General features: G+C 33.9%; 1 protein-coding gene across 1 annotated transcript in view; it reads left to right on the top strand.

Annotated features, from left to right (window-relative positions):
• The window catches only part of samd10b (sterile alpha motif domain containing 10b), a 114,753-nt gene that overhangs the window by 33,983 nt on the left and 53,309 nt on the right, over positions 1-27,461 (top strand). Inside the window, exon 2 of the mRNA XM_051096883.1 lies at positions 13,412-13,590. Within this exon, the coding sequence (XP_050952840.1) occupies positions 13,412-13,590 (179 nt within the window). The remainder of the gene's footprint in view (positions 1-13,411; positions 13,591-27,461) is intronic.

Here is a 27,461-nt window from a genome sequence, read left to right as displayed (position 1 = left end):
ATCTTCATTTAGTAACATATAAATATATCTTGGTGTAGGCTATAGTTTTAGAGTTGTACAATTGATTCTCTTTGTCCATCCACTAGTTCACATTTACAACTGTTTGTTTTCTGTGTTAAAATAAGGGTTCGTTTTTGGCTTTGGTCTAAACAAAGAGCAAATTATTGAAAAATGTAAATTAATTCTCTGCCAGCCGGTGGCGCTTTTCACCAGGAGTATAGCCGTTTCCCGTTAACTGCGGTAAACAAAGCAGCGCAGCACCTGATTTTGAAACTTGCAGTGCATGTATTAAAAAAATAGGCCCATTGGGATTTTTTTTTATAGAAAGATTTTAAATACGGGAGAAATACAGGAAAACATGTAAACGGGATGATACCGGGATGGAAAAAAAAAGGGAGAATCCCGGGGAAAAATGGAAGTGGCTGACAGGTATGTTGCGCAAGCAGCTTCTCTGTTGAGCAAACTATTAATCAAACATATCATTGTCTCTCACTTTTTCGCTCATATGTAGTGTTCATCCTAAAAGGTTCTCTTTCTACTTTAGTAGCAAAGAAAAGAAGGATTCGTTCCAATGTATCAGTTCATTCTAACAAGTTACCTTTGTCACATTTGTTCTAACGAATCAGTTCATCTTGAATGTTTTTCTTTCTCTTATGTAGCATTGGAAAGACCAATTCATTTGAGTGAATGGGTTCATCCTAAACGGCTCTCTTTATTGGGGGTAGCACTGGAAAGGCTGATTTGTTCTAGTGAATCAGTTTACCCTAAACAGCTCTCTTTCTCATACAGAGCACTGAAAAGATTCGTTCTGTGAACTGGTTTGTCTTAAATAATTCTCTTTCTCATATGTAGTATTCATATGTAGCATTGAAAAGACAGATTCATTCAAGTGAATCAGTTCATCCTGAATAGTGCTCTTTCATGTATGTAGCACTGGAAACACGAATAAATTAATTCGTTCAGTCTAATGATTCTCTTTCTTTTATGTAGCATTGGAAAGGCTGATTCATTTAGAATTAGCTCTTTCAGATGATTATTGTAATGAACACATTTTAAAAAGATTCACAGAATCACATTTTAGTCTTTTTTTTTTTTTAGCGGAGCATCACTATGACTTTTACTACACTACCAGTCAAAAGAGAGAAGCAAGTCAAAAGATTTGTAATGTTTTTTTAAAGAAGTGTCTTCTGTTCACCAAGCCTGCATTTATTTGATCCAAAGTACAGCAAAAACAGTACAATTTTGAAATATTTTACTATTTAAAATAACTATTTTCTGTTTGAATATATTTAAAATGTAATTTATTTCTGTGATTTCAAAGCTGAATTTTTAGCATCATCAGGATATGATTCCAAAAATTACATTTTAAATATATATATTCAAATAGAAAGCAGTTATTTTAAATAGTAAAACTATTTCGCAATATTACTGCTTTTGCTGTACTTTGGATCAAATAAATGCAAGCTTGTTGAGCACAAGAGACTTCTTTAAAGGGGTCATCGGATGCCCATTTTCCACAAGTTGATATGATTCTTTAGGGTCTTAATGAAAAGTCTATAATATACTTTGGTTAAAAATTCTCAATGGTTGTGTAAAACAACACCCTTTTTACCTTGTCAAAATCAGCTCTGCAAAAATCATCTTATTCTGGTTGAGGCTGCTTTAAATGCAAATGAGCTCTGCTCGCCCCGCCCCTCTCTGCTCTCTGTGGAGAGACGAGTCTGTTTACTTTAGCCACATTTAGCTGCGTTTAGCCGCTAAACTTGCTAACTAGCACATTATTAGGAAAGACAATGGCAAAGATTCATTAAAAAAAACCTCATACTCACTTCTGCTGTAAGTGAAGCTGGATCATGAATGATTCACGCAAACATAGACGGATATATGTAGATCGGGAGGTGTATTCCCTTCACAAACAAACGTAATCCACTGCATCTTCAGCAGCTCAGATGTCGGGAGTAAATGACGACCACTATGTTCATTATTACATCCAGCAACACAACACCTCAATCGGAGATAGTCTTGTCTAACTTACATCCCTGCTCCGGCATCAAAACAAAGAGGGCGGACTGTTACAGCTGATCTGAGGTAAGATGCTCATGTCAATCAACTATCGTGGGAGTGTCCTCTGTGGGTGTGACGCCACAACGACAGGCATTTGAGAATGGCTCGATTTGGAAAAGGGGATATTATTTTTACAGATTAATTAAAAACCACTGCATGGATTTTTATCATTATAGGGTAGATTTGTACATACACTGCCAACACACATTAATGTTCAAACAACATGTAAAAGTGAACTTAGCATCCGATGACCCCTTTAAAAAACATTAAAAATCTTACTGTCCAAAAACTTTTGACTGGTAGTGTACATAAATTCAAGTTATATAAATTGGTAAGTATGCCGATTTCTTTACCGTAAACTAGCTGAATGAATATCTGTTTCTCAGCATGGAAGATTTATTTTCATCGCTATTAACAAGCTTCCGCAGGAACGTTGTCTTTTGGTCAGAAAATCAATGTCCTAGTGAATAATCCTTTCCTGTGTTGTTTGTTTTCCTCGTTTAATGATGTTTCTTCCCATTGACGGAGGCCGTCTCAGGCTTGTCTTTTCAGCGGGAGATCTCCTGTTATTTTTTAATGCCTCTCCCCTGTCAGTCTTTCTCCATTCCAGGTTGATTTGCTGGCTGTCGAAGCGATCTGATCTCCAGCAGACTGACTGTTCTGCAGCATGGAGAGATTCATAGATCTAAATAAACATCTGTGGCTTTTTTTTTCAGCCATGCAGTTCAGTAAATGTGACGTAAACTCAACCCTCAAGTGTACACATGTGTCATGTGTGTGGTTTGAGATGAACTTTAATGCCTAATTCTTCAAGCAACTTCAGTTCAACTTTTTAAAGCTGCTTTGCCTCATGTCAGTTTAGAAATTCACAGAAAATGTCAAGGTTTAACCATGTTATGTCGACTTTGTGTCGGATAAATGATAAATCTAGTCATTTATCCCAGGACCAAATTGGATGTGTGCTGAAGAATCACCATTTACGTAAGCTGAATTCATGATGGACCTGAAATTGTCTCTGCTTGCCTTTGTTAACAAGTAGAGTTTCCTTTGGAGGTCTTGAAGGAAAAAAAAAAAAAAAAAGATGTGACTATTCACCCCGCCAGCCAGTACTGAAGCTAGTTTGTATGGATGAAGCCCGACAACACATTCTTTGAGAACAACTTTATATTTTTACGGTATTTTTCTCAACATGATTGAACTGCTCTCTAGAGCTGGGTCAAGATGGAATAATTTCATGCTTCATTTCTGGGGTTCAAGATAGTGTCCGCAGGACTTCCCCCTTGGTAAATACTCTATAACCATGGATTGAACACCCACTAGCTGGAAGACATGCTGATGTGGAATACATTTATATACTGAAAAGGCAACCTCAGGACTGTTTTCTATTAGCTTGTGGTGTATTTAGTTAACAATTTCATGTTAAATGTGGTTTAAAGAGCAAAAGTTGACATAAGATACTTTAACATACTTTTTTTTTTTTTTTTACCAATACCATGGTATGTTGACATACACTGCCTTCCAGAAGTTATCTTTAATTTTTTTTAAACAGAAATTAATACTTTTATTCAGAATACATGCATTAAATTTATCAAATTTTAATGCTACAAACCTTTCTTTTAATTTATTTATGGGTCAATGACATGACGCCTAAATTTCTTGTCCGATTGCATTTTTTTTTTCAGTTAAGATTGGTTTAAATGCATAAAAAAGATGGCATATATATGAAGTACCTCTCCCATGTATGGACCCACCGTACTGCCAGAACTGTTGTTTTGGAAACACAGTTGAAATAACCCTAAATGCATTTAGATTAATTTTCTGCAATGTTTGGCATGATTTCCCAAGTGTTTTGTAATCCTGTATACAATTGCAAAGCATATGTATTTATATTTCCATCATAATATAAAAACAAACTTTGTCCGATGATTTCCATTTTATGAAATATCATGTGGTGCAACCATCCAGATACTAACATTTTGGGACTTTTATGTTGAAATCCATTTAAAGATAGGACTTTGCATCATATAGCAATTTGCCATTGACCCATGAAAGCATCAAGCAGGTTTGTAAGTCTCTTTCAAATTTGGAAAAACATAATTGTTTTAATGGTGGGTATGTAGTCACCACATTTGGATATCATGTGGTATGACCTCAAAAAATAAATAATATTAAGTTATTTTTTACCAGAATTTATTTTTATTATTAACTTCGTAGTGACCTTTTCTGGGGAGCTATCTTGTTTTGTTCAGGTGGCCAATTCTGTGCTTGTAAATTTGGACTGAATTTGAAATATCATGTGGTGTGACCAAATATCATGTGGTGCAACCACTGCAGAGTGTTTTCCATTATAGATATATGTCCCAAATTGGACGTTTTTGTGCATTTATATTCAATTGATGGTTTATATACATTAAATACTTTATTTTAGTATCATTCGGAATAGATTTTTATGGAATTTGGGTAATTTCAGATGGTTTATGTTTAATCGAGCACTTGAGCAGCCAAGACTGAGCAAAGTTTAGAAATGGCTAGGGTTAAAGAAATCCCTGCATTTAATGCCATGTTTTGCATTTTTCACACATATCTCTTTAAATAGATTTTTAATAATATACGGTTTTTGTGTCAGTTGGAGTCACCACTCATCATGTGGTGTGACCAATAATAGGAATTGTTAAGCATGCTAAGGAAATGAATTAATTTTAATATAAATCGTGGTTGCACCACATGACATTTTTTAAGGCTTTCGCCTTCTAGACAAAAAAACACTTACATTTGTTTTTATTTATTTATGTTTACACAACATTCTTAATGTTTGAACGATTACAATAGATATTTTTCATTTATTTTTTTCTTTTAATTGGCTTGTCGAAAACCCTTATACATCAATGACCCATATATATATAATTTTTTAAATATATTTAAATGTTATCAAATTGTACCAACCCCAAGATTTCTGAAAATTTTGATTTTATTTTTGATAAATATATGTATATATATTTTTTTTTTGTCACTACATAGTGTTTATGTAGCAAATATGCATATTTATAATTCATAATACATATTTTTTCACTCATGTATTTATTTTAGAATTTTCTGTCTGGTACTTCAGGAAGTAAGTGGCAGTTTAAAAGGGGAATGTAGTGCAAGTGCTTTAGATGCCAACTTGGTTGACAGGTAAAGGATTCTTAGAGCCTCTGGGAAAGTTTAGTAGTGTAGTACTTTCTTTGGGAAGGAATGAGTTTTTCCAAAAGTGCTACGGTAATCTACCATGGGCTTTGACTCAGTTTGACCTTCCCACAAGCCACACCAAACCGCAGGGTAATTGCTTGCTAATGACTGTTAAAAAAAGGCAAGGAAATGTCAAACGAAGTTTGGAAACTTTCATGATTAATCTTTTTCTGCGGTGGCAGGAGAAGATCTAAGCCGTTCCATCAATCACATCAGGCAGGAGACTGACTCTTTCTTCAGGGTTGAAAGCATTTGCCATTGGATCTCTCTCTCTCTTTGCATTAACTTAGCTGTCCTTGCCCCTGTTTCCATCTCTCTCTCTCTCTTTGTCTTCTATTACATGTATCTAAGCGGTTTAGTGCCTTGCATCAGCACTCAAAAAGCTTTGTACATCTCCAGAATATTTAATGGAAATATTCTGACTTTTGTCCTCATTTGACCTCTGCTGTCTGTCTCCTCCCCATTCCTAATGGTGGTGTCGAGACCCCCTTTGTCTTCACACTGAAGGGCTTGAACATGTAATTGAAGATCAATTCTGGCCAAGGTCATATACTGAAGCACAATGAGAAGCCTGAGCGAGGGTCAGAAATTATCTCGACACCCAACATTACATCCGACTGTCTTCACCAGCATGCCATTATTTACACTATCATCCTAAAGACAAAGACACACAGCATCATGGTATTAAAGCCAACAACTGTCCAAAGAGTCATCTTACATTTTTCTTAATCAACATTTGCTAGAATCAACAATATAGTCTTTTTTATTGCATGTATGTGCAAACCAGTAGTACAAACTACGTCTTGCAGGAAACATATGCTGTTATTATGAATATGCAATATGTTTACATTAAGGCTGTTAATCGCTTAATAATTTTAATCCAATGAATTACATTACATTTACATTTGGCTGTGAAAATACCCCCAGTAAATAATTTAAAGCAATTATTGTGCTAAAAGAGAAGAATATCAATTAGATATTATACAGAAAGCAGCTTTAGAAAGAATGTTTTAATCTGATTCAACATAAAATTTATTACACATAAACATTTAGGCTAAAACAGCCTAACATAAAGGTACATAAAAGAAGATAATTCTATTAAAGAAAGTAAGTGATACAGGTTTGAAGTAGGTGGCAGTAAATGTCTTTATGAGTAAGTCATTGAGTCTTCATTTATTCATTCATTCATTTGATTCATTCAGACAGCTGATTTATTTAGGAATTACGTAAACAGCTCTCTTTATGAATGGGCCATTGAGTCATTGGTTTAACTAATTCTTTCAAAACGTGGATTCATTCAGAAATTAATCACTGCTGTGTGTTGTTCGGAGATGCACAACAGCTCTGCTGTGGCTTTATAGGTAATATTTGTGTTGGCAAAATTAAGCAAAAACAGACAATATTGTAGCCTATCTAAAATATAACACAATATTAACTTATTTGCTGAACTGTTGTTTAAAATCACATTTGCACTCATTGTGCTACTCTTGTGATATTGCTCTCGCTACTCATGCGATATTGCTAATATGAAAACTAATACGGGGCATTTATTGCCCCAGTATCTTAAATTTTAAGGGCATATAATATTTTTTTGAAGGCTACATCAGGGTCAGAAATAATGAGGGCTTGTGGCAAAAATGGCACCAAAATAAAAAAAAATGCCCATAAAATCAACACAAAGGGGCAAAAAATACCCCTGCACAATTGAACAATGTATTACGGCTGTCGCAATTAAAATGAAATGTGAAAATGACTGAAAAGTGTCAGTTTGTGGACTTTTAATATTTAAATTCGCATTGCATCAGATTGCTTTTTACATGCTGTTTTGTGCAGCGTTGAGCCTTATAACCAGTCAAACACATTTTTGTTGAACTTAACAATGCATTGGCCAATCAGAGTCGCTTAGATTAGTCAGTGCTGAAAATGCTGGAGCTGTTGCTGAATGCGCACGCTCACGAATTCCCTCATCATAAACAACGCAGTGCTTCAGTGATTATAATGGAAATTTTTGCATAACTTGTGCTAGATTTGGCTAATGTTATGGACCAACATGTTTGTCTATGAAGCCAGAATGTGACATGGACAAAATGAAACAAAAACTTTCTTTATTGTATTTGTAAATGTAAAAAATGTCCCTGGAAAACAGTTCCAAAAAGTTAATTTCTGACCCTGGGCTACGTTATGCAGTTGCCCTGCATCATATTTGTCAACAGCCAACTGTGTGAAATGTAAGTTGACGTTCAAGTCTGGGGTGGCGTGGGGCGGGTGCGTTAATTGTGTTAATATTTTAATCATGTTATTTTTCCGCAACTAATTAAATTAACACGCTAAAATGACAGCCCTAATCAACACAAATTTTATTCTGGTCATCAAATGTGAATGCCCTAGAGTGGGGATTATTGGTGGGAATTTTGGTGGCAACAAGCGACTGTCTTTTTGAGTCAGTGAATCAATTACTCAACCAACTCATTCAAAAACACTGATTCATTTTGGGTTGAAACTAAATTCAGAATTGCATACCAACATACTACCTCTACTTCTACTTCTACCATAGAAAGAAACAGTAAACATGGTAAAAGTAGTATTGTAGTATGCAGTTAAATGGTTAGTTCACCCAAAAATGAACATTAGCCCATTATTTACTCATCTTCCAGGCATAGGTGTATTTTGTTTTTGTAAGAAAAAATATCAATATTTAAAACATAAGAATCACTTTAATCTAGCTTGTGCCGTATGGTCATACACAGAAGCAGCTCCATGCGTCCATGTTTTTTCCTTTTCTTTTTTTTGGTCCTATCCAGTCTCTTTCAATCAATATCTCACATACAGTAATGTGTACATTTGTACTTTTGAAATGGATATATGGCACATATAAGAATTGCAGCCTTCTGCATTTCAATACAGTAACTGTCATGCAAACGATTTCTATAGTTTACATCAGGTAATGCTAATAGAATACACTGTTAGATTGACAACATGACTAAGCATTTTGACTATCTTGTTTGTGAACAATGACACAAGGACTTTTCATTTTGATGGCACTGATATGTTCATTGACATACTTACTTTTGACAGATGAACTAAAGATTTTGAGTAAGTTACCGGCTTTTGCAGGTAATCCATTGTGTTTTGCTGTTTGTATGAATTGTTTTGAGAAATGCACATACCTCTTTGCAAATGTTAAGGATGATTTGAGAAATGCACCAAAGCGACTGAGAAAAACTGTAAGACCTTAAAGAATCATATCAACTTGTGGAAAATAGGCATCCGATGACCCCTTTAAATCAGCCAATTAGGTTTCATTTTATTTAGGATTGTGTCAGTCACTGCCATTCACAAATCCTCCTGAGGCCTCATGGGATAGTAAAGTGTCCATTGGATGCACGCTTCAGAATCTTGTCAGATTCGGTAGGCCATCTGGAAACTTTTTGCTTACTGTTTTATGAATACAGTGAATTCAAGCATACTATAGTTTTTCGCCTACTACGTAGCAGGGAAGTAGGAATATTCAGACACGACCAGTGTCTTCTGTGATGTCAAGTGGAAATTCATATTCTTTGAATCCGACTGAAATGCTGACACATAGTAATTTGGACGGATGGGTAGATCCAGCGGGATCTCTAGAGAAAATATCATTCTTAGCCGCAACCCCCTGTGGATGACTGACAGGTGTTGTACGGTCTTTAACCACACCCCTTTCTTGGAATGATGGGATGTGTTTCTTATCTGTCTCAGTGTGTCGAGAGCTCTAATTTTTGCCTCCCATGGATTTGATTGGCAGTAATAAGCCTGCGGCTTTCGTTTCCTGTCCGCCCAAGAGAGAAAGAACAGTGAGAAAAGCAGATACAGGAAACGCATCACTGAACCCTGACAAACTGCTCCACGTTCGCTCGTTCCCATCACCCCATGATTACACTATGAACTTGACCTGCCCTTTGGGATGGATTTGATAGGTGGAAACACTTTTGTTTTAGCTGTCAGCATCTCCAAGCCCGTTTTTTCCCAGAGTTTCCATTTTCCCACAGTCGCTTTTATAGTACTTCAGTTAACACAGTGCTAGCGGCGACTGCAGCGCAGTTGGAAACACAATGGACTCTAGCTCTTCATGCAATGAGCTTTGAGACCAGCTTAGCCAGACAAACAAAACTTTTTTTTCCAAGCTGTGTAGGGCTACCTCAGTCCTTTCGTGAATGGTCATTAATGTATTATTTACAGTCTTTGATCACTTTTGATCTCTCGCTTCCTCTTTCTCTTTCTTACTGCCTTGCTCTCTTGTTTTTTAATTTCTTACGCGCTGATATGCACTGGTATCATCTTTTACCCTTCATTAAATATTTTGTACTTGCCAAGTGCTCTCCGTAGCACTAATCACATTAGCTATGCTGGAAAAAGGACTTACATAAGAAAGCCAACTGGGAGAGGTAGATAAACAGAAAGAGAGAGCGATAGCCGGGGGTAGAAGAAGGTCAGAGAAAGGAAAAGAAAGACCAGTGACCTTTATAAGCACATCTGTAGTTTTTTATTTGCAGTTGGGAGTTTGGTTAAAGCAGGTCAGGATTGTGAATGGTGGAAAGGGAAGAGTAGAATGAAGCTTTATTTAAATAGAATAAAACATTCTATGAAGTAATTGAAGAGTATGTTAGGACCATTAAAGTCAGTATGAAAAAATCATATATATTCCTACATATTTTGTAAATGCATGTAATAGGTCTTATTGTGAATGATTCATCTATGTATATGTGTTAATGTTTTTTTTTAATCTTATAATTGTAATCAAAATGGATGTATGTTCCAATATGAAAAAAGATTGATACTTCATCGCAGTTGCTTCATCGCAAAATTTTATTTTAGCATTTTCATGTTACTTTAATGACAATTAAGCACATTTTCACCTGATTTTCATTACCATAATGCATTTTTACATGTTTTACTTTACATTAAATTGACCTGTATACCTGATTAACCTGAAGATAATATAAAATTAAATACATTTAAATTCAATAAAAAATAAATGGGTGTAGGATTGTCTTTGAGTCACTTTTTACTCACAAATTGCTAGTAAAGTTCACAAATAATTACAAAGAAATAGTAACACACTGAATTTAACATGAAATTTTGAAGTACAAAGCCTGAAATAGTATTTTCTTGTAAAACCAGTGTCATTATTTGATATTAAACATTTTAAATTGAATTTGAATTTAGAATTTTTGAATTTGAACTTTAAATTGTATTATGCAGTGCAAAACAACCATTTTTATTTCGAAGTAAGGATGTGCGATGATGACAAAAAATATATCTCAATTTTTTACTAGAATTTTGTAGATAATGATAATTAAACAACATTTTGCTGAGTGTTATTGTGCTGGTACTTTGGCAGGTTTAAGATTGCTGAGGACAGCTGACTTCAGAAATGAACTTTTCCAATAAGTTTAAATAGATTTTTACCTTTAATGGGCATTTTATGGTCAGTTTATTCTAAGCTAATTAAATGTATGCATCATCTTTTGTTTCAAATGTTTACATTTAATCAATAAATTCAAAAATTAAGACACTATAGGGATGTTACCAATCAAATGAAATCAGTATCAACAAAATTTGTGTTTGCAATGCAAAGGTGGTACAAAATCTGAGGGATAAAAGGCAAAATATATAAATGGGTCAGTGCATTGAGATTGCATTCAGATTGCATTTTCAGTTAAAAATTGGTGTAAATGCATAAAAGAGATGCCATATATATGAAGTACAGTATCTGTCCCATGTGTGTACCCACTTTAAATTTTCAAAAAAAATTAATTGTAATTTTTCTGTTATTCAAAGTGTCAGAATATCATGTGGTACACCTAAACGGCCATAACTGTTATTTTGGAAACATTTTGATTAATTTTCTGCACTATTTGGCATGATTTTCAAAATGCTTTGTAATCCTGCATAAAATTGCAAAGCATATGTATTTATATTTCCATCATAGTATACAAACAAACTTTGTCTGATGATTTCCATTTTATGAAATATCATGTAGTGCGACCAACAATAAACTACCATTTTGGGACTTTAATGTTGAAATCCATTCAAAGATAGGACTTGGCATCATATACCAATTTGCCAGTGTACCCATGAAAACATCAAGCAGGTTTGTTAGTCTCTTTCAAATTTGGAAAAAATAACCTTTTTAACAGCTGGTATGTAGTTACCACTTTTGGATATTATGTGGTATCAAAAAAAAAAAAAATGCATGTTAAGTTATTTCTACAACTATTTTTTTATACATTTCATAGTGACCTTTTGTGAAGCTAGCTTGTTTTGTTTAGGTGGCCAAATCTGTACTTGTAAATTTTGACTGAATTTGAAATATCATGTGGTGTGACCAAATATCATGTGGTACAACCACTGCAGAGTGCTTTCCATTATAGATAAATGTCCCAGATTGGCAGTTCTTGTGCTTAAACAACTGATGGTTTATATACATAAAATACTTAATTTCAGTATCATTTGGAATAGATTTTTATGCAGTTTGGGTAATTTCAGGGGGGTGGTTATGTTTAATCTTTGTGCAATATGAGGAAAAATGCAAAAAAATAATTTAGAGCATATGATCTTAGTTTGGTAGTTGTGCATTTATTACTAATCTATTATTTATTTCCTAATAACTACTTTAATCTATTTAACTTTTTTTTATATAACGGGCTAAAGACAGAAATGCATGCAGTTAATGCCATGTGTTGCACTTTTCACACGTCTCTTTAAAGTTTTTTAACGATATAAGGCCTTTGCATCATTTGGAGTGACCACTCGACATGTGGTGCGACCAATAATAACAAAACTGTCTGAAATTATAATAAATAAATTATCTAGTGTCTATGGCTGAAATAGGAATCACTGCTACAGCATGCTTAAGTGAACGATATTTTTAAAACCATTCTATCAGTTTTATGCAATTTACGGGAAAAATAAAATTGCTAACTACAATTAAAAAGGCAACTCTGAAATTATAAAACAAAAATATGAGATCATCATTTACAAAAACTCAAAATAAATGCAACCTCTTTGTTTCTAAGCTCTTGAATTACTGACAACATCTGAAAAAATATTAAGCATGTTAATGAATTTGATTAATTTTCATTTAAATCATGGTCGTACCACATGACATTTTTTAAGTCTATGGCCAATTTATTGAGATGAAAATCTGGGTGTGTTTTGATTTGATTTTTGCAATATACTCGATAATGTCAAACTGCATATTGTTTAAACAACACTTATGATATCATCATAGATGATATATATCGAACATCCCTATTTCAAAGATGAACTTTATTAAATGTAATAAGGTTGTGTGACAACGAGACACATGACTGTTCGAAATGTTTGTGTCACACTGCATAGTGCATACTACATCTCTATACTGTTCATAAAAATATTAGGTAATCAGTACCCAGTAGGTTTGTCTTCTGCAGATACTTTGCATGCATGAAGGAATCTGTGTATGATAATTATGTTGTGGCATTGCACACAGACACTGACATACTGATGTGCTACATTTACATTTTCATGCACACACACTCCAAGGGCTTCTGGGCCGTCAGTGAGTCCATGACCTGAAACATCTCTACTGTCTCTTTTATCAGCTGGGGTTAAAGACTGCTCTCAACGGCCACTCCAAGGAAAAATTTATATCTATTCTTCTCTTTTTTAGACTTCAATCACAAGATTTCTGATTAGACTCAGGATTTTTATTGGATAAAAAAAGTTGAAAAGAACAGAAGTTTTTGTAACATTAAAAAGTCTTTACTTTCACTTTTAATCAAATCAATGCATCCTTGTGGAATAAAAGCAGTTCTTTCTTTTTTTTTTTTTTAAATGACTGACCCCAATTTTGCATTATTTAATGAAGTGCGAATATATAATATTAGAAATCTACCATGCACAATTCAACCAAATAATCAAAACAGGCATACAATAAATAACAAATATTGCCTTGTTTTGTTATGGGTAGACATTTAAGGCACAACGACCTGTGACTGGCATTGCAATGACAGGTTTCAGAATTCATTGAGCTGTGTAACATATCGTGATGTGGACACTATTCCAGTCTTCAACACCTCTCTTTGTCTGTCCTCCACAGCTGCGTCCAGCTTCAGCTTCTGTCGGGCTGCGCTGGAGCACACGGTCTCAGCAGAGGAGCTGAACTATCAGCTGCCACGCAAGGCCGGGGGCAACCTTACCTGGCATGAAGGACGCGGCCAGAGGGTGACGAGGAGGACCGTCAAACTGCTGCAGCAGCCCGGCACAGAAGGAATACAGGTACACGATCACAATCACACTACCCACAGGAAAGAAAACACAAATCACATCCCTCTACCAGGAGAGATCTATCTCAACAACGTACACAGATTTTACAAAGATACCAAAGCTTTCATTTCAGTATGAACTATGTAACAGTTTTATTTTTTTTCATGGATGCTCTGTGACAAATAATTATTTTTAGTAGTAGTAGTAGTAGCAGTGGTAGTAGTAGTAAAATATTAGTATTATTTAGACATTTTAAAAGATAAGAAAAATAAAGACAAATGTAATGTTTCAAAAGATTTTTTAAAACTTTCTTTTAGGCCTAAATAATAATATTAATAATAATAATTGTCACACCCCTGTGGACTGTTTATGTTGGTTTCTCCCTCTTGTGCCCATATTTGGTCGTTCCTGTTTCCTGTCCTCGTTTCATCATCATTAGTTAACCTTGTATCACCTGTGCCATAATTATGTTCATTGTTATCACCTGTCTTTATAAGTTGCATTGAGTTCAGGGTTTGTGGTCCAGTCTCGTCAATGTATGAGTGGTTTTACCGTCCTGCTGTGGATTTACCTGTGGAATATAATAAAGGCTTTATCTTTGACCTTCGTCTTCATTCGCCCGTTCCTCACACGATACGTGACAATAATAAGAAGAAATTCAAACTTTGGCAAACAGAGTCCTCTAGTAAATATTACTAATTTTCTGAATTGCTAATTTTACTAATCTTATACTTATTAATGTCTTTAAGGATATTCTTCTTCTTCTTAATAATAATAATAATAATAATAATAGCTAAACTGACAATTTTTCAGAAAATGTATTTTTTAATGATTATTATTAGCAGTAGTGTAATAGACTATATTAGTAATTTTTGAATGGTTGTCAGTTCAGTTACTATTCTTATTCTTATAACTGTCTTTATTGATGAAATTATTATTACTATTAATACTACTAATAGCTAAACTGACAACTATGCAGAAAATATAACAGAAAATGAATAATAATAATTATTAAAAATCAGAGTTAAACTGGCAACTATTCAGAAGATCAATATTTTTGTGGTGATTAGTATTATTATTAGTAGTGTGGTAGTTGTAATTTTTTTTTAAATAATAATAATTATTATTATAAAAAATAATAATAGCTAAACTTGTTGGATTTTTGGACTGGTATGTTATGTATAAAACCCCCCAATAACATTTTTTTATTTAAAAAAAAAAAAAAAAAAAAAAAACTAAACTGACAACTTTTAAGATTTTTTTTTGTGTGTGATTATTGTTATTCTTAATTATAATAGTTGTAATAATAATTATAATTATAATAATAATAATAATTGTTATTATTATTATTAATATTATTCAGTAACTGACAATCATTCAGAAAATTTGTAGTATATACTCTGACAAAGTATGAATTAATTATTATTATATAATATAAAGTTGCAATAACAGCATTTGTATAACAAAAAATATATTTAAAAAATATATTTTTTAGTATTATTATATCATTTAGTATTATAATTATTATATAATTAATAATTTATTATTAATTTATTATTATTATTATTATTATATATTAGTGTAATAATTAGTGTAATAATAATAATAATAATAATAATAATAAAAAAGCTAAACTAACTATTCAGAAAATTGATTATTTTTATAACGATTATTTTTAGTAGGGTAGTAGTAGTAGTAGTAATAATACTAATAATAATATATTATTATTATTATTAAAATACTATTATTATAATTATTATTATTATTATTATTATTATTCAGTAACTGATAACCATTCAGAAAATTAGCAATATTTACCAGAGGACACTGTTTGACAAAGTATGAATTAATTATTAATATATAATAGAAAGGTACAATAACAGCATTTATATAATAAAAAAGATAACCATTCAGAAAACTGATGATTTTTATGATTTATGATTATTAGTAGTAGTTATATAGAAGTATTAATATTATTATTATTATTATTATTCAGAACTGACAACCATTCAGAAAATGACCAATATTTGCTTGTAAATGGTTGTGCGAGAGCTGCAGGAGTGTTAATAGTTAGTGCGCAAAAATATGTTTGCATTTGGACTGGTGTGTAAACAGACCTTGAGTGTAATAGGCACAAGTGTGTTTAATATTATCGAGGATTTCTTTTTCGTCCATCATAAAATATTTATGCCCTTCCTTCCCAGCTCTGAAGGTCATGTAGAGGTTTACTTGTTTACAGCACTGGCTCTGTGATATTTCATGTGTTCAGCAACACTTGCTAAACTTCTCTCCCAAGCTATCCGTCAGTGTTAGCGCTCGCTAGCTACCTTTGTCCTTCTTTATCACTGCACACTCAAACCATCATAACAGGCTCATAATCCACCTGTCGTGATGAGGAAAAAGCACCTCTGATGTCTGGAGATTACAGCATCTCATTATTTGAGCCATTACCCAAGACCAAGGCGAAGCTTGAGCTGAAGTTTCTCATAATATGCGTGTTTTTTCTATTAGTAGACACAAATGAGAGGCGTACATAAAATTAATTATTCCCTCTTTGTATGCATCAACCTTAAGGGCCATAATTATTTCATAATACAATATTTTCACCCTGATTTTAACTAGCAGATTTGATTAGCGTGTTCTTTACGCTCTATCTGTTATGTTCTGAATAATTGATTTGAGTGGTGTGAATTGAAAAAATATCCTTTTGTAATGTGTCACCTAAAAACAAAGGCTTAGCGGAGTGGCTGACAGTAGCGCGCGATTTATTTATTTTTATATGTTAAACATCTTTGTTCTGCTTGACAGTGAGCTGTGAGGAGATGTGTATGTAAATGGAGCCGCTCTGGTGATGTGAGGATCACTTTAAATAGAACAGATTTTATGCCTCTCTCCTGTCTCAGGATTGGCTCAGATGAGCTCAGTATTGCATGAGGGCTGCTGGATGTGTGTGTTTGTGTGTGTGAGAATGGGAGAAGGTCACTGGCGTGTATTCAAACACACACGCTTATAGCCAAGCATTGAAATTCAAGGTTATGGCAAGTCGAATAAAGAGCAAACTTTAAATCGGGTTTTCTAACACTTGAATTGCAAATTGTTGGAGTCTTTCAGATTCGGTCTCCGCAGAATGGCTAACAAATGCTAGCTTTGCTAGGTTTTATCACAACCTCATTACGCTGATGTGTGTGATTCATGTGCCGTTAGAGTCCAGTATGAAATTACAAGTGGTTTTCAAATAGTTTTCCTGAACAGTTCCTTCAACCATTGGTCAGAAAATCATGTAGCCCCGCCCTAATGTCACCCTATTGGTTGAGCTATTGTTGCTGGGCGGAATGCTCAAACAAACATCAATGTTTTGCCAGTGTTTTCAGTTGCCAGGGAAATCAACTTATTAAATGTTTGCTTACTGTTCTCTTTGCATTTTTCGTAGAAAAGGAGAAAGTATTTAAACATTAACATTAGATATCAAAATCTCACAATGCGACAATATCACAATATGAAGTCCATGACATGATAATATTGTGGTATTTAAAAAAAAATGACAAATGAAGACTTTTGTACATTTTAAAGTTAAATTATTCATTCTAATGCACTTAACCGTGATGAGTATGAGTGGGGGTGACGAGACACTTATCTCACGAGACGAGACGAGACAAGATTTTTAAAACTTATCTTAAGAAATCCTGAATGATGTAATATATAGGGAAAATAGTCTTTTATTCAACTGAAAAAGACAAAATGCAAAAAAAAAATGAAGGTGAATTTTGAACTTTCTGAAATTAAACTTCCATTTTAATGAATTATATGCTGTAATAAACAACATTTAAACAAGAGCTTTACGATTCTGGATAAATTGAGAATCCAAGTGGTTTTTAATAAATTGGAGACCATGATTCTTTCACAATTCTGGAGAAAAAAGATGAGAAAACTAAACAAAATAACGTAATTTACTAGTGGTTCTGACAAACTGTTCAGTTCTGTGCTTAAGTTTTTTAAACGTATATATTCATTTAAAAAAAAAAAAAAACATTCAGTGAAGGAGTCAGTGTATCACTTCATTAAGATTTGTTTAAGACTATTGACTATACTTCATTAAAACTATTGAAATCTCCTGAATGAATGATTCAGTTATTTTTGCTTTACACTACAGTAGGGAAATTACAATACTTCTTTCCTAGTTTCTACACTTGAAAGAGATATTTTGAATTTGGTCTGCAGTAATGTTACCCATTTAAACCACTAGCTGTCAGCAATTCATACTGCACTTTTAAGCTTTTATTTTGATGTAAACGGCACTAGAACTTATATTTTGAAGGAAAACTCCAGCTTCAGTAAAAAAACACAGGCTTACAAAACACGTCTCACTACAAATCTAGTGAAATGCTGTAATCATCTGCCACAAAAATAAAGCATAACTGGTGGCCGTTGCAATAAACAAGTTCACTGCATTCATTCACTGTGAATGGAGCCGTTCTGAGGCGCGAAAAGTCACCAGATCATGAACTGATCGCCTGAAGGAAGTGCGTGCTTTGCTTTGAAACATGCAGCAAAAACAGATTTGATGAAATGATTAAGCCATATTGTGCTTTCAGTTTTAGTTTGATTGACAGAAACTGTGCCCAAGCATAATGGCCCAAAACACAACTTTAAAGACCTTTTATGTTCGAATAAGAAGTTTAAATATAGTTTAAAAATGACACTTTTTGCCCGGAAGATCTGTTGTTTCATATCTCATCATGTGGCCATGATAATATCGAGACAGTTTTGTGATACCACGATATTGAAAATACCATTACATCACTACATTATAGTTCACTGCCTGACACTGATTGGTTAATCGCAATATTCAGTGGCATTTTCTAATATTCATAGCCAATTATGACAGTGTCGCCAGACGTATGATAATTATCATATTTGTACATGTTGCAGTCCATGACAGCATCAAATCTGTAAATCTGTACGGAATGGACCCCCCTCAACACCTGGCAACATGCAGGCTTCCGATGACAGTGACTCAGAGGTGGAGTTTGGACCTTCCCACTAATGTACGCCTAGTTATTTGTCTATTGTGGTCATTTGCAGGTTGTGTCAAAAAGTTGTTGGTCTAGATACGTTTGACTCGTACATGATCATTTTTTTCCAAATACGATAATTTTGATCTTCTAGTACAACTCTTGGACATTTCACTGAATCATGACTATGCTCCATATCCGGGTAACTGAAACCTGTACTTTTTTAATATTTCTCATAGTCTTGCATAGCCAGACCTTCAGACTGACAACTCTTGGGGCGTGGAAATGTTGCCACAATAACAGACCGGTGTGTAAACTCTTGGACATATTTTAAAGATTATATGCCAGGAAATATTTGACATAATTTTGAAAATCCAGAGTTTAGTTGATACTGATAAGCACTCATTGTCACAGTTGTAAACACGACAGCTTTCTTCTTTGATGAAGGAGTTTGGCGTCACGGCATCTTTGTTTCCAGGCGGAACGTTAAAGAACGTGACACACACGTCTCCCGGAAATCCTGTATAATTTAACCAATCCGATGACGACTTCAAAACTCCTGAAGTGTTTTCAAATAAATGTGCCTTATGCATCAGATGTTTAGCCAACTTTCCGTGGTCATGACGTCTAAGGCTGAGACTACATTTCTCTTATCACACCACAGATTGCTGTTTTATACAAATGCATCCATCTTAAGTCTCATTTATCAATTGTAATGAAAATGACCTCAGAAACTTTCAGTTTCAAAATGACTGTAATGTTGTTTGTCTTTTGGCTAATAGTGTCTGGAACATTGTAATGGACTTGTTTTTAAGATTATAAGATAATTTCAGCTAAAATCAATGTTTTATGTCCACATATTTATTTATTTTGTCAGCTGTGTTTGTAATAAGCGGTAAAACATGATACACGAACGTCATGATTATTATTATTTATTTTGTGATGATCTATAATACTCTTTAATATGTGACCCTGGACCATAAAACAAGTCAACATAAGTGTTCATTTTTCAAAATTGAGATTTATACATCATCTGAAAGCTGAAAAAAACAGGACATTATCAGGCAAAGATACAACTATTTGAAAATCTGGAATCTGAGGGTGCAAAAAATCACCATTAAAGTTGTTGAAAAGTTCTTAGCAATGCATATTACTAATCAAAAATTAAGTTTTGATATATTTACGGTAGGACATTTACAAAATATCTTCATGAAACATGATCTTTATTTAATATCCTAATGATTTTTGGCATAAAAGAAAAAAACGATCATTTTGACCCATACAATGTATTTTTGGCTATTGCTACAAATATATTTAAGACTGGTGTTGTGGTCCAGGCTCAAATACAGTCATGGCCAAAAATATCGGCACCCTTGCAATTCTGTCAGAAAATTGTTCCAGTTGCAAATGTTTTTGTTTGCACTGCAACAACACAAAAAAAACAGAGAAGAAAAGTCAAACTTGATAAAATTTCACACAGAACTCAAAAATGGACTGGACAAAATTATTGGCACCTTGTCAAAATTGTAAGAAATAATTGCTTTTCAAGCATGTGATGCTCCTGTAATTTGTATTTAGACACATCTGTGGCAAGTAACAGATGTGGGCAATATAGTAATCACACTTGCAACCAGTTATATTAATAACTCAACAAAACAATTAGTAATACAATAACTACATAAAAACAAGATAAACTCAAAGTAAAATCAATATTGAACTCTTGTTCAATAAACACACTGATACAGGTACAAAGTATTTCTTATATCGATTTAGCTTACACATTGGGACTCTATATCTTCTCCCAGAAGGAAGCAATTCATACTGTAAATACAAAAAATAAGTCTGATCACTAAGAATCCTCTCTCTGCCTGACTAAGAACACATTTCTCATGTACAACTTGAAGGTTACACTGTTCATCATGCCCAACAATTTTCCATGCGGTCAATAACAGGTGCATCAACTTACTTTTAATCTGTGCTGACAGGTTTCCAAACCATGCTGTGATACCGTACCTAACAATGCTTTCCAAAACAGCTTTAGAAAACAACATCATAAGATTCTTATTTACTCCATAGAGACATAACCTACGTAAGAAGTACAGTCTCTGTTGTACAAACCCATTCGATGTGTGTTTTCCATGTAAGTGAACTATGTAAACACCCAAATACTTATAGGTCTTTGACTGGATAATATGATGGTCATGTATGACCCCTTGACGATGGTCACCTATACATTTTGGGTCAAAAACAATCTCTTCCATTTTCTTTGTATTTATTATTAACTCATTTTTATCACACCAGTCAACAAACTGGCTTATTTCTGACTGGTAGATGGTGCTAATATCGTCATGCACATAGAGTAAACTTAGTATGGCTGTGTCATCTGAATATTTAAATGTATAATTTTGTGAACGCCTGCTTAAGCATTCATTTGTAAAAAGTGTAAAACGAATAGGTGTACTGACACAGCCTTGTGGAACAGCTGTACTACTGCTCTTTTGATGTGAGAGAAATTTATTTACCTTTACACATTGAGTTCTATTTGTTAAAAAGAATAATACCACCGAATAATACATGGGTTTACACTCAGCTGCTTCATCTTCTCAATTAACAAATAGGGTTGAATCGTATTAAAAGCAGAGCTAAAATCAATAAACAATAACCGAGCATAAGCTTTAGGGTCTTCTAAATGCCTTAAAGGGGTCATTGGATGCTAAGTTCACTTTTTTACATGTTGTTTAAACATTAATGTGTGTTGGCAGTGTATGTACAAATCTACCCTATAATGATAAAAATCCATGCAGTGGTTTTTAATCAATCTGTAAAAATAATATCCCCTTTTTCAAATCGAGTCAAAGATAGAAATATAGGAAGCCAAGCAGGAGTCCGTTCATCTGCACAACACTTAACGATATGGGGGGAAATTCTATCTGGGCCTGCTGATTTCTTAGAGCAAATATGTTTAAAATAAAAATTAATCTGATTCGGATCAATTAATAACTTATCTTTGTTGGTATCCGAAAAACAGGCTAAGCTTTGTGTTACTTTTCATATGTAACACAGCCTCAGATTTCAAATTCTGTCCATTTCATTACGAAATTAAACCGATAAGTACCGTTTTGGCGCTCTTTAATGTGGTGTGATAGATCGTTGTAGCTTCTGGGTACTCGCCTGTGCGTGAATCAAATGCATAGGAAAACATTCGAGACAGTTTCATTTTTGTTCTGAATCCAGTGCTCTGTTGCTACACTGGAGTGCACTCACCACCAACTGGACAGGAGTGGGAATTACAGTTAGAAGTTACAATATATCACCCTCAGAGTAATCTGTCAAAGTTTATCTGTCAAGAGTTTCCATCATTGCTAAAAAAAAATCTGTCAATGACGGACAATTTTTTAAACTGCACTTTAAGACTCATTAGTATCAGTGATTTACATAAAACTCAAGATACAATCATGCTGATCCACGTCGATAGATGGCAAAGTCTAATTTTATGCACAATGTAGTGCAAAAAACTGGTGGGTTATGCTAGATACATTAACACTTCATATTTGAGTCAACAGACATACAGTGTAAACTATATCGGATCCAAACATAATGGGGAATTTGAGTCAGAAATTGTTTCCCCTCCTTCCCATATGCAATTACAGTTGCATATAAAGACAATTAGTGCCCAGTTTTAATGAGCTCTCTGTCAAAATATTTCTTCTGTGATGTTCCTGTGATGAATATATTCCACAAACATCCTGGACACTACAATTCATATGCACGTAGCATTATATCATATTACCTATGGCCATGTGAGATGCAACCTGGTATTATGAAGAATGTTGTGTAATCGTATAACAGAAGTCAAGCGAGCCTCCCGGCGGCCAGTCCTGTTGTCTAATTGGTCGCCCCACAAGCCCAGTCTCCAATGAAATCACAACACAGTCAATGACTTGCTGGTCATGAATCCATCATTACCAGATCATATTCTGAGATTAAACTTGCATTACACGTGATTGCACTTGGCAGAGATTGCAGGTAGAGTCCAGTTAGTGTGACAAACTGCTGTCCTTTGCTAAATGTTATGTTGTGGCTTATTCTAACAAGGCTTATCTCATGGGGCCAGTCCTGGCATGAAAATGAGTTTTGCCGATGGGATTTGCGTTAAAGATAACATTAATTTACTGCATTTGGCTGGAGACTAGCGAGGGAATGATTAGGGATAAACTTTTGTTATTTCAAGGTGAGCAGAAGTGTCAGATTGCTGTTGGCAAGATTGTGAAGGATAGAAATAATTAGGACGACCATGGCCATGACTAATGAACTATGTACGAGAATGGTTTCACAAGCAGTTTATTTAATTGCTCACAAGATGTTCTTGTTTTTGCATTTTGCATTTCATTAAGGTGTAAAACACATTTTTTCAGAAGTTATTGCAAAATATAAGGACTTTCAGGGCGGGTTAAAATTATCTTGTCAGATGATGATTTAGTAAAAGGTGTACTGTTTTTTAGGACCAACATTGCCACTTGGTCCAAGTACCTATTGTATATGTACGGATTTGCGTCTTAATAATTTTTCTTTTTCTGCCCTAAAACAGTCTGGGTGATAGAGATTGTAAGTCATAGAGACACCAATATTGGTGGGAGGGTCAGAGAACCTACCTGCAGTCAGGCACACAGACAAGTGGCACTATAATAAGGAAATTTGCATTTTGGGAAGGGCTGGGCGATAATTCAATAACGTTAATTATCACGATATAATTTTCCGAATGATATGAAGAGTTCGATAAATAATTTGTTCGATATAATTTTTATGTGCCAAAAGCAGAACGAAACAGCACGACTCATTTGAATCGGGAACGGCTGCGTCACGTGAGCACTAAACAGCGCTGTGAGATCCAGTGTGAAACACTTGAATTCAGCGATGAACACAAATGACTCTGTGATTCAAACTAGTTTAAAGCTGTGTGGCTTTTCAATCTACACATCCCTATCATTTACCATGGATTTACTGTAGTAACACTCACTGCACCGTGGTATTGTGGCAGCAATGTGGGATATTCACATTGAATTTTATTACAGGAGTAATGGTATATAATTATAGTATGTATGTATTTGTGATTAAACTATAGCATGTGTGCATTTATACTGAATGTTTTTAGACTACCGTTTTTCATACAAATAGGCTACCTATAAAACCATGTAGTTATATTTTTACCATGGTATTGAGGTACCATTATGTGTGATTTTAACTGTGCTTATCAAGATTTAAAATGTATGCTTGCTACTATGGGAGACCAATAATAATAATCATTAAAAAAACTGGGTCAGAATAAATGTAAACATATAAAACTGAAGTTGCTACAGTTTTTACAGATGTTACTGATTGATAATGAACAAAAATTTACCTCGGCATCCTCAAGCTACTATCAAATGTGCATTTCTAAGAGACAAAAAAAGTGATATTATTATTATTATTATTATTATTATAATCATTATCATTATCAAACAACCCAAACCTGTTTCTTGATTTGAAACAATATAACTCATTAGAACATGCAGAAATAAATTTTTCTATATAGATATTTATTTTGTTAAGGAAAATTAATGGTCTGGTTTCTACAACTTTCACTGTGGAGCAAAAATCTGACTTTAAACTTGAAAGAAATAAAGATTTGACACTTATCGTGATATGAAAATGAATCATGGTAATTTTTTTGCCCATATCGCCCAGCGCTGGTTAATCTCTTCAGAACCGAAACGGCTATAATAATTTTTTTCCTCAACAAATTAATGCTTTAATTTTTGTCATTTTCCTACCATTTTGAAATTTTGTAAAATCTACTTTTTACAGCCATTTGAAGCTGCACTGAACCTGCAATTTGGACCTTCAACCCAGTGATCCTTAATATATGGAGAAAAATACTAGAATGTTTTTCTCAAAAACTGGAATTTCTTTTCGAATGAAGACAGAAAGATATGAACATCTTGGATGACATGTTTTCTGGAAGTGAACTAATCCTTTAACAACATAAGCTATACAGTATGTGTTTGATTCACTGAAATTAACCAGTTCATGAGAGTCATTTGTTTGGGAATCATTTGGACTACAATGATTAATCTGTATGTTTTGCATTATACTGCAGTTTCAGCATGCAGCTAAAACCACTCAAACAATGCATGCAAATGAACGATGGCTTCTGTGAAGGCAGTTAAATCCTTATGAGGTGTTCACACATCACCAGGTGGCTGTATATTTGGTTTCAGTAGGTGTTCCCACTGCTGGCTGCCCTAACATTTCTGTCTGCACCACTGGCCACAGCCTTTAAAAATACAACTGCAAATGGAATATATTAGGGGTAAAAGAAGATATTTTAGTAAGCACTACCAGCTTAAATAAATTCTGGATGGCACAGAGCTTTAATATAAATTGTAGCAGCGCATAATGCATCATATCATAAGATGAATGGGCATCATTGCATAAATCAAACTCACTTAAAATGCTAACAATTTGTAATGTATTTTTTCATGCATCATTTTTTAAAGTTACACTTTTCTAAAATAAATAAATAAATAATGGGAGACTGCCAAAAAAAAAAAAGAACACCTTATAGTAATCATTTATTTCTTAGAGCTGTCTGGATGGATTTAGAGGGAAATTGCATATATATGTCAATCATCCGAGCTTGTCACGTTATATTCGTTCTAGGGCTGTCAGTCGATTAAAATTCTTGATCTAATTAATTACATGATGTTTCAATTAATTAATCTAGTTAATCACAAAATAAATTTGACAGTGAAAATACCCATAAAATATTATTTAAAGCTATTTTGTGTCAATTGAGAATGTATCAAGTAGACATTACAAATTGTAGCTTTCGAAAGAAATATTTTGTTTAATTCAACATAAAATTTATTATACATAAACATTTAGGCTGCAACGGCCTAATGTAAACTATGAAACATAAAAGACATCTCAGTATTTTTTGTTCATACAATAAAAGTCACTGATAATCAAACTGAAATCAAAAGAAAGGTTTGAAACAACATGAGGGTGAGTAAATGATGACAGAATTTAAAGTTTTTGGCTGAATTATCCCTTTAATGTTTTTTATGTATGTATGTATTTATGTATTTATTTATATTTATAATGAAATGAAACTCCAAATAAGAAACTAAATCTGCCAGCAGGTGGCGGTAAATGTCTGAGTCATTCACTCATTTGATTCAATTTGTTCAAACAGCTGATTCATTCAGAAATGAAGTAAATGGCTCTGTTTCTGAAAGGGCCTTTCATTGGCAAATCATTGTTTTACACGATTCGTTCAAAATGCAGATTCACCACTGTGTTGCTCTGAGATGCACAACTGTTCTGCTATGGCTTCAAAGGTAATATGTTCTCTGCAAAATTGAGCAAAAACATATAATATTGTGTTTAAAAAATTCTCATTTACTTAACTCTTGTATAAAATCACATTTAAAGGAGAAGTCCACTTCCAGAACAAAAATGTTCAGATAATGTACTCACCCCCTCGTCATCCAAGATGTTCATGTCTTTCTTTCTTCAGTCGTAAAGAAATTGTGTTTTTTGAGGAAAACATTTCAGCATTTTTCTCCATATAATGGACTGATATGGTGCCCCGAGTTTGACCTTCCAAAATTCAGTTTAAATCCAGCTTTAAACAATCTCAAATGCAGTTGTAAATGATCCCAGATGAGGAAGAAGGGTCTTATCTACCAAAACAATCGGTTATTTTCATAAAAATAATACAATTTATATACTTTTTAATGTCAAACGCTCATCTTGTCTTGCTGTGCCTCTACTGTTTTTGTTCCGGTTCATGACAGTTAGGGTATGTCAAAAAACTCCCATCTCATGTTCTCCCTCAACTTCAAAATCGTCCTATAATCGCTGTTTTACCTTTTTTTAAGGGTGTTTGATCTTCTTTGCATGTTCACGCTGCAAAGACTGTGTCTGTACTTCTGCAGCAATGTAGGATGATTTTGAAATGATTTTTGAAGTTGAGGGACAAAATATGATTGGAGTTTTTCGACATACCCTTACTGTCTTGAGTCAGAATACACAGAGTTCAGGGAGAGCAAGACAAGAGGAGTGTTTGAGATTAAAAAGTATTTAAATTGTATTTTTTGTAATGAAAATAACCGATCGTTTCACAGATTCTTCCTCGGTTGTGGTCGTTTACAGCTGTATTTAAACTGAATTTTGGAAGTTCAAAATCAGGGCACCATATCAGTCCATTATATGGAGAAAAATCCTAAAATGTTTCCCTCAAAAAACATAATTTCTTTACGGCTGAAGAAGACATGAACATCTTAGATGACAAGGGGTTGAGGACATTAACTGTCAATTTTCTTCTCCTTTAAGCTTGTGATAGATCAAGACAAAATCAGCACTTGTGTCTTATTGCTCTTGCTGTGTGATATCATGTGATACGTGAAATATATAAACATGAGACAAAACACATACAGGAACATTTTTTTTGCACCATTATCTTGAATTTTAGTACGTAACTGCATTTATGGAGTTGTTGCCCTGCATCATATTTGTTAACAGTCAACTAAATTAAATATAGGATGTACAGTTCTGGAGGCGGGGCCAGCGTTAACTGCATTCGTACACAAAGAAATGTAGCTCCAGACTGTGAAATGTTGGTAGCGTGAAGCTGAAAGGTTGTTGTCATTAGGAAAATTGATCAAGGATCAGTCAAAATGGCAAAACCTGACTGGTTCAGATACAAACAAACCATTATTTATTTGTCCATCCTTCAAGGAAGGTTGCTGTTACTCCTGTTGCCAGAAATTGCCATCTTTCATTGAAAATGAATGATTTCTGGCTGCTTTTGCTTTGTGAACATGTGAC

The sequence above is a fragment of the Labeo rohita genome, chromosome 23 (genome assembly GCF_022985175.1).
Source record: "Labeo rohita strain BAU-BD-2019 chromosome 23, IGBB_LRoh.1.0, whole genome shotgun sequence".
Classification (NCBI taxonomy): Eukaryota; Metazoa; Chordata; class Actinopteri; order Cypriniformes; family Cyprinidae; genus Labeo; species Labeo rohita.
The sequence above is the reverse complement of the archived record's forward strand: the minus strand, read 5'-3'. Positions and strand labels throughout refer to the sequence as shown.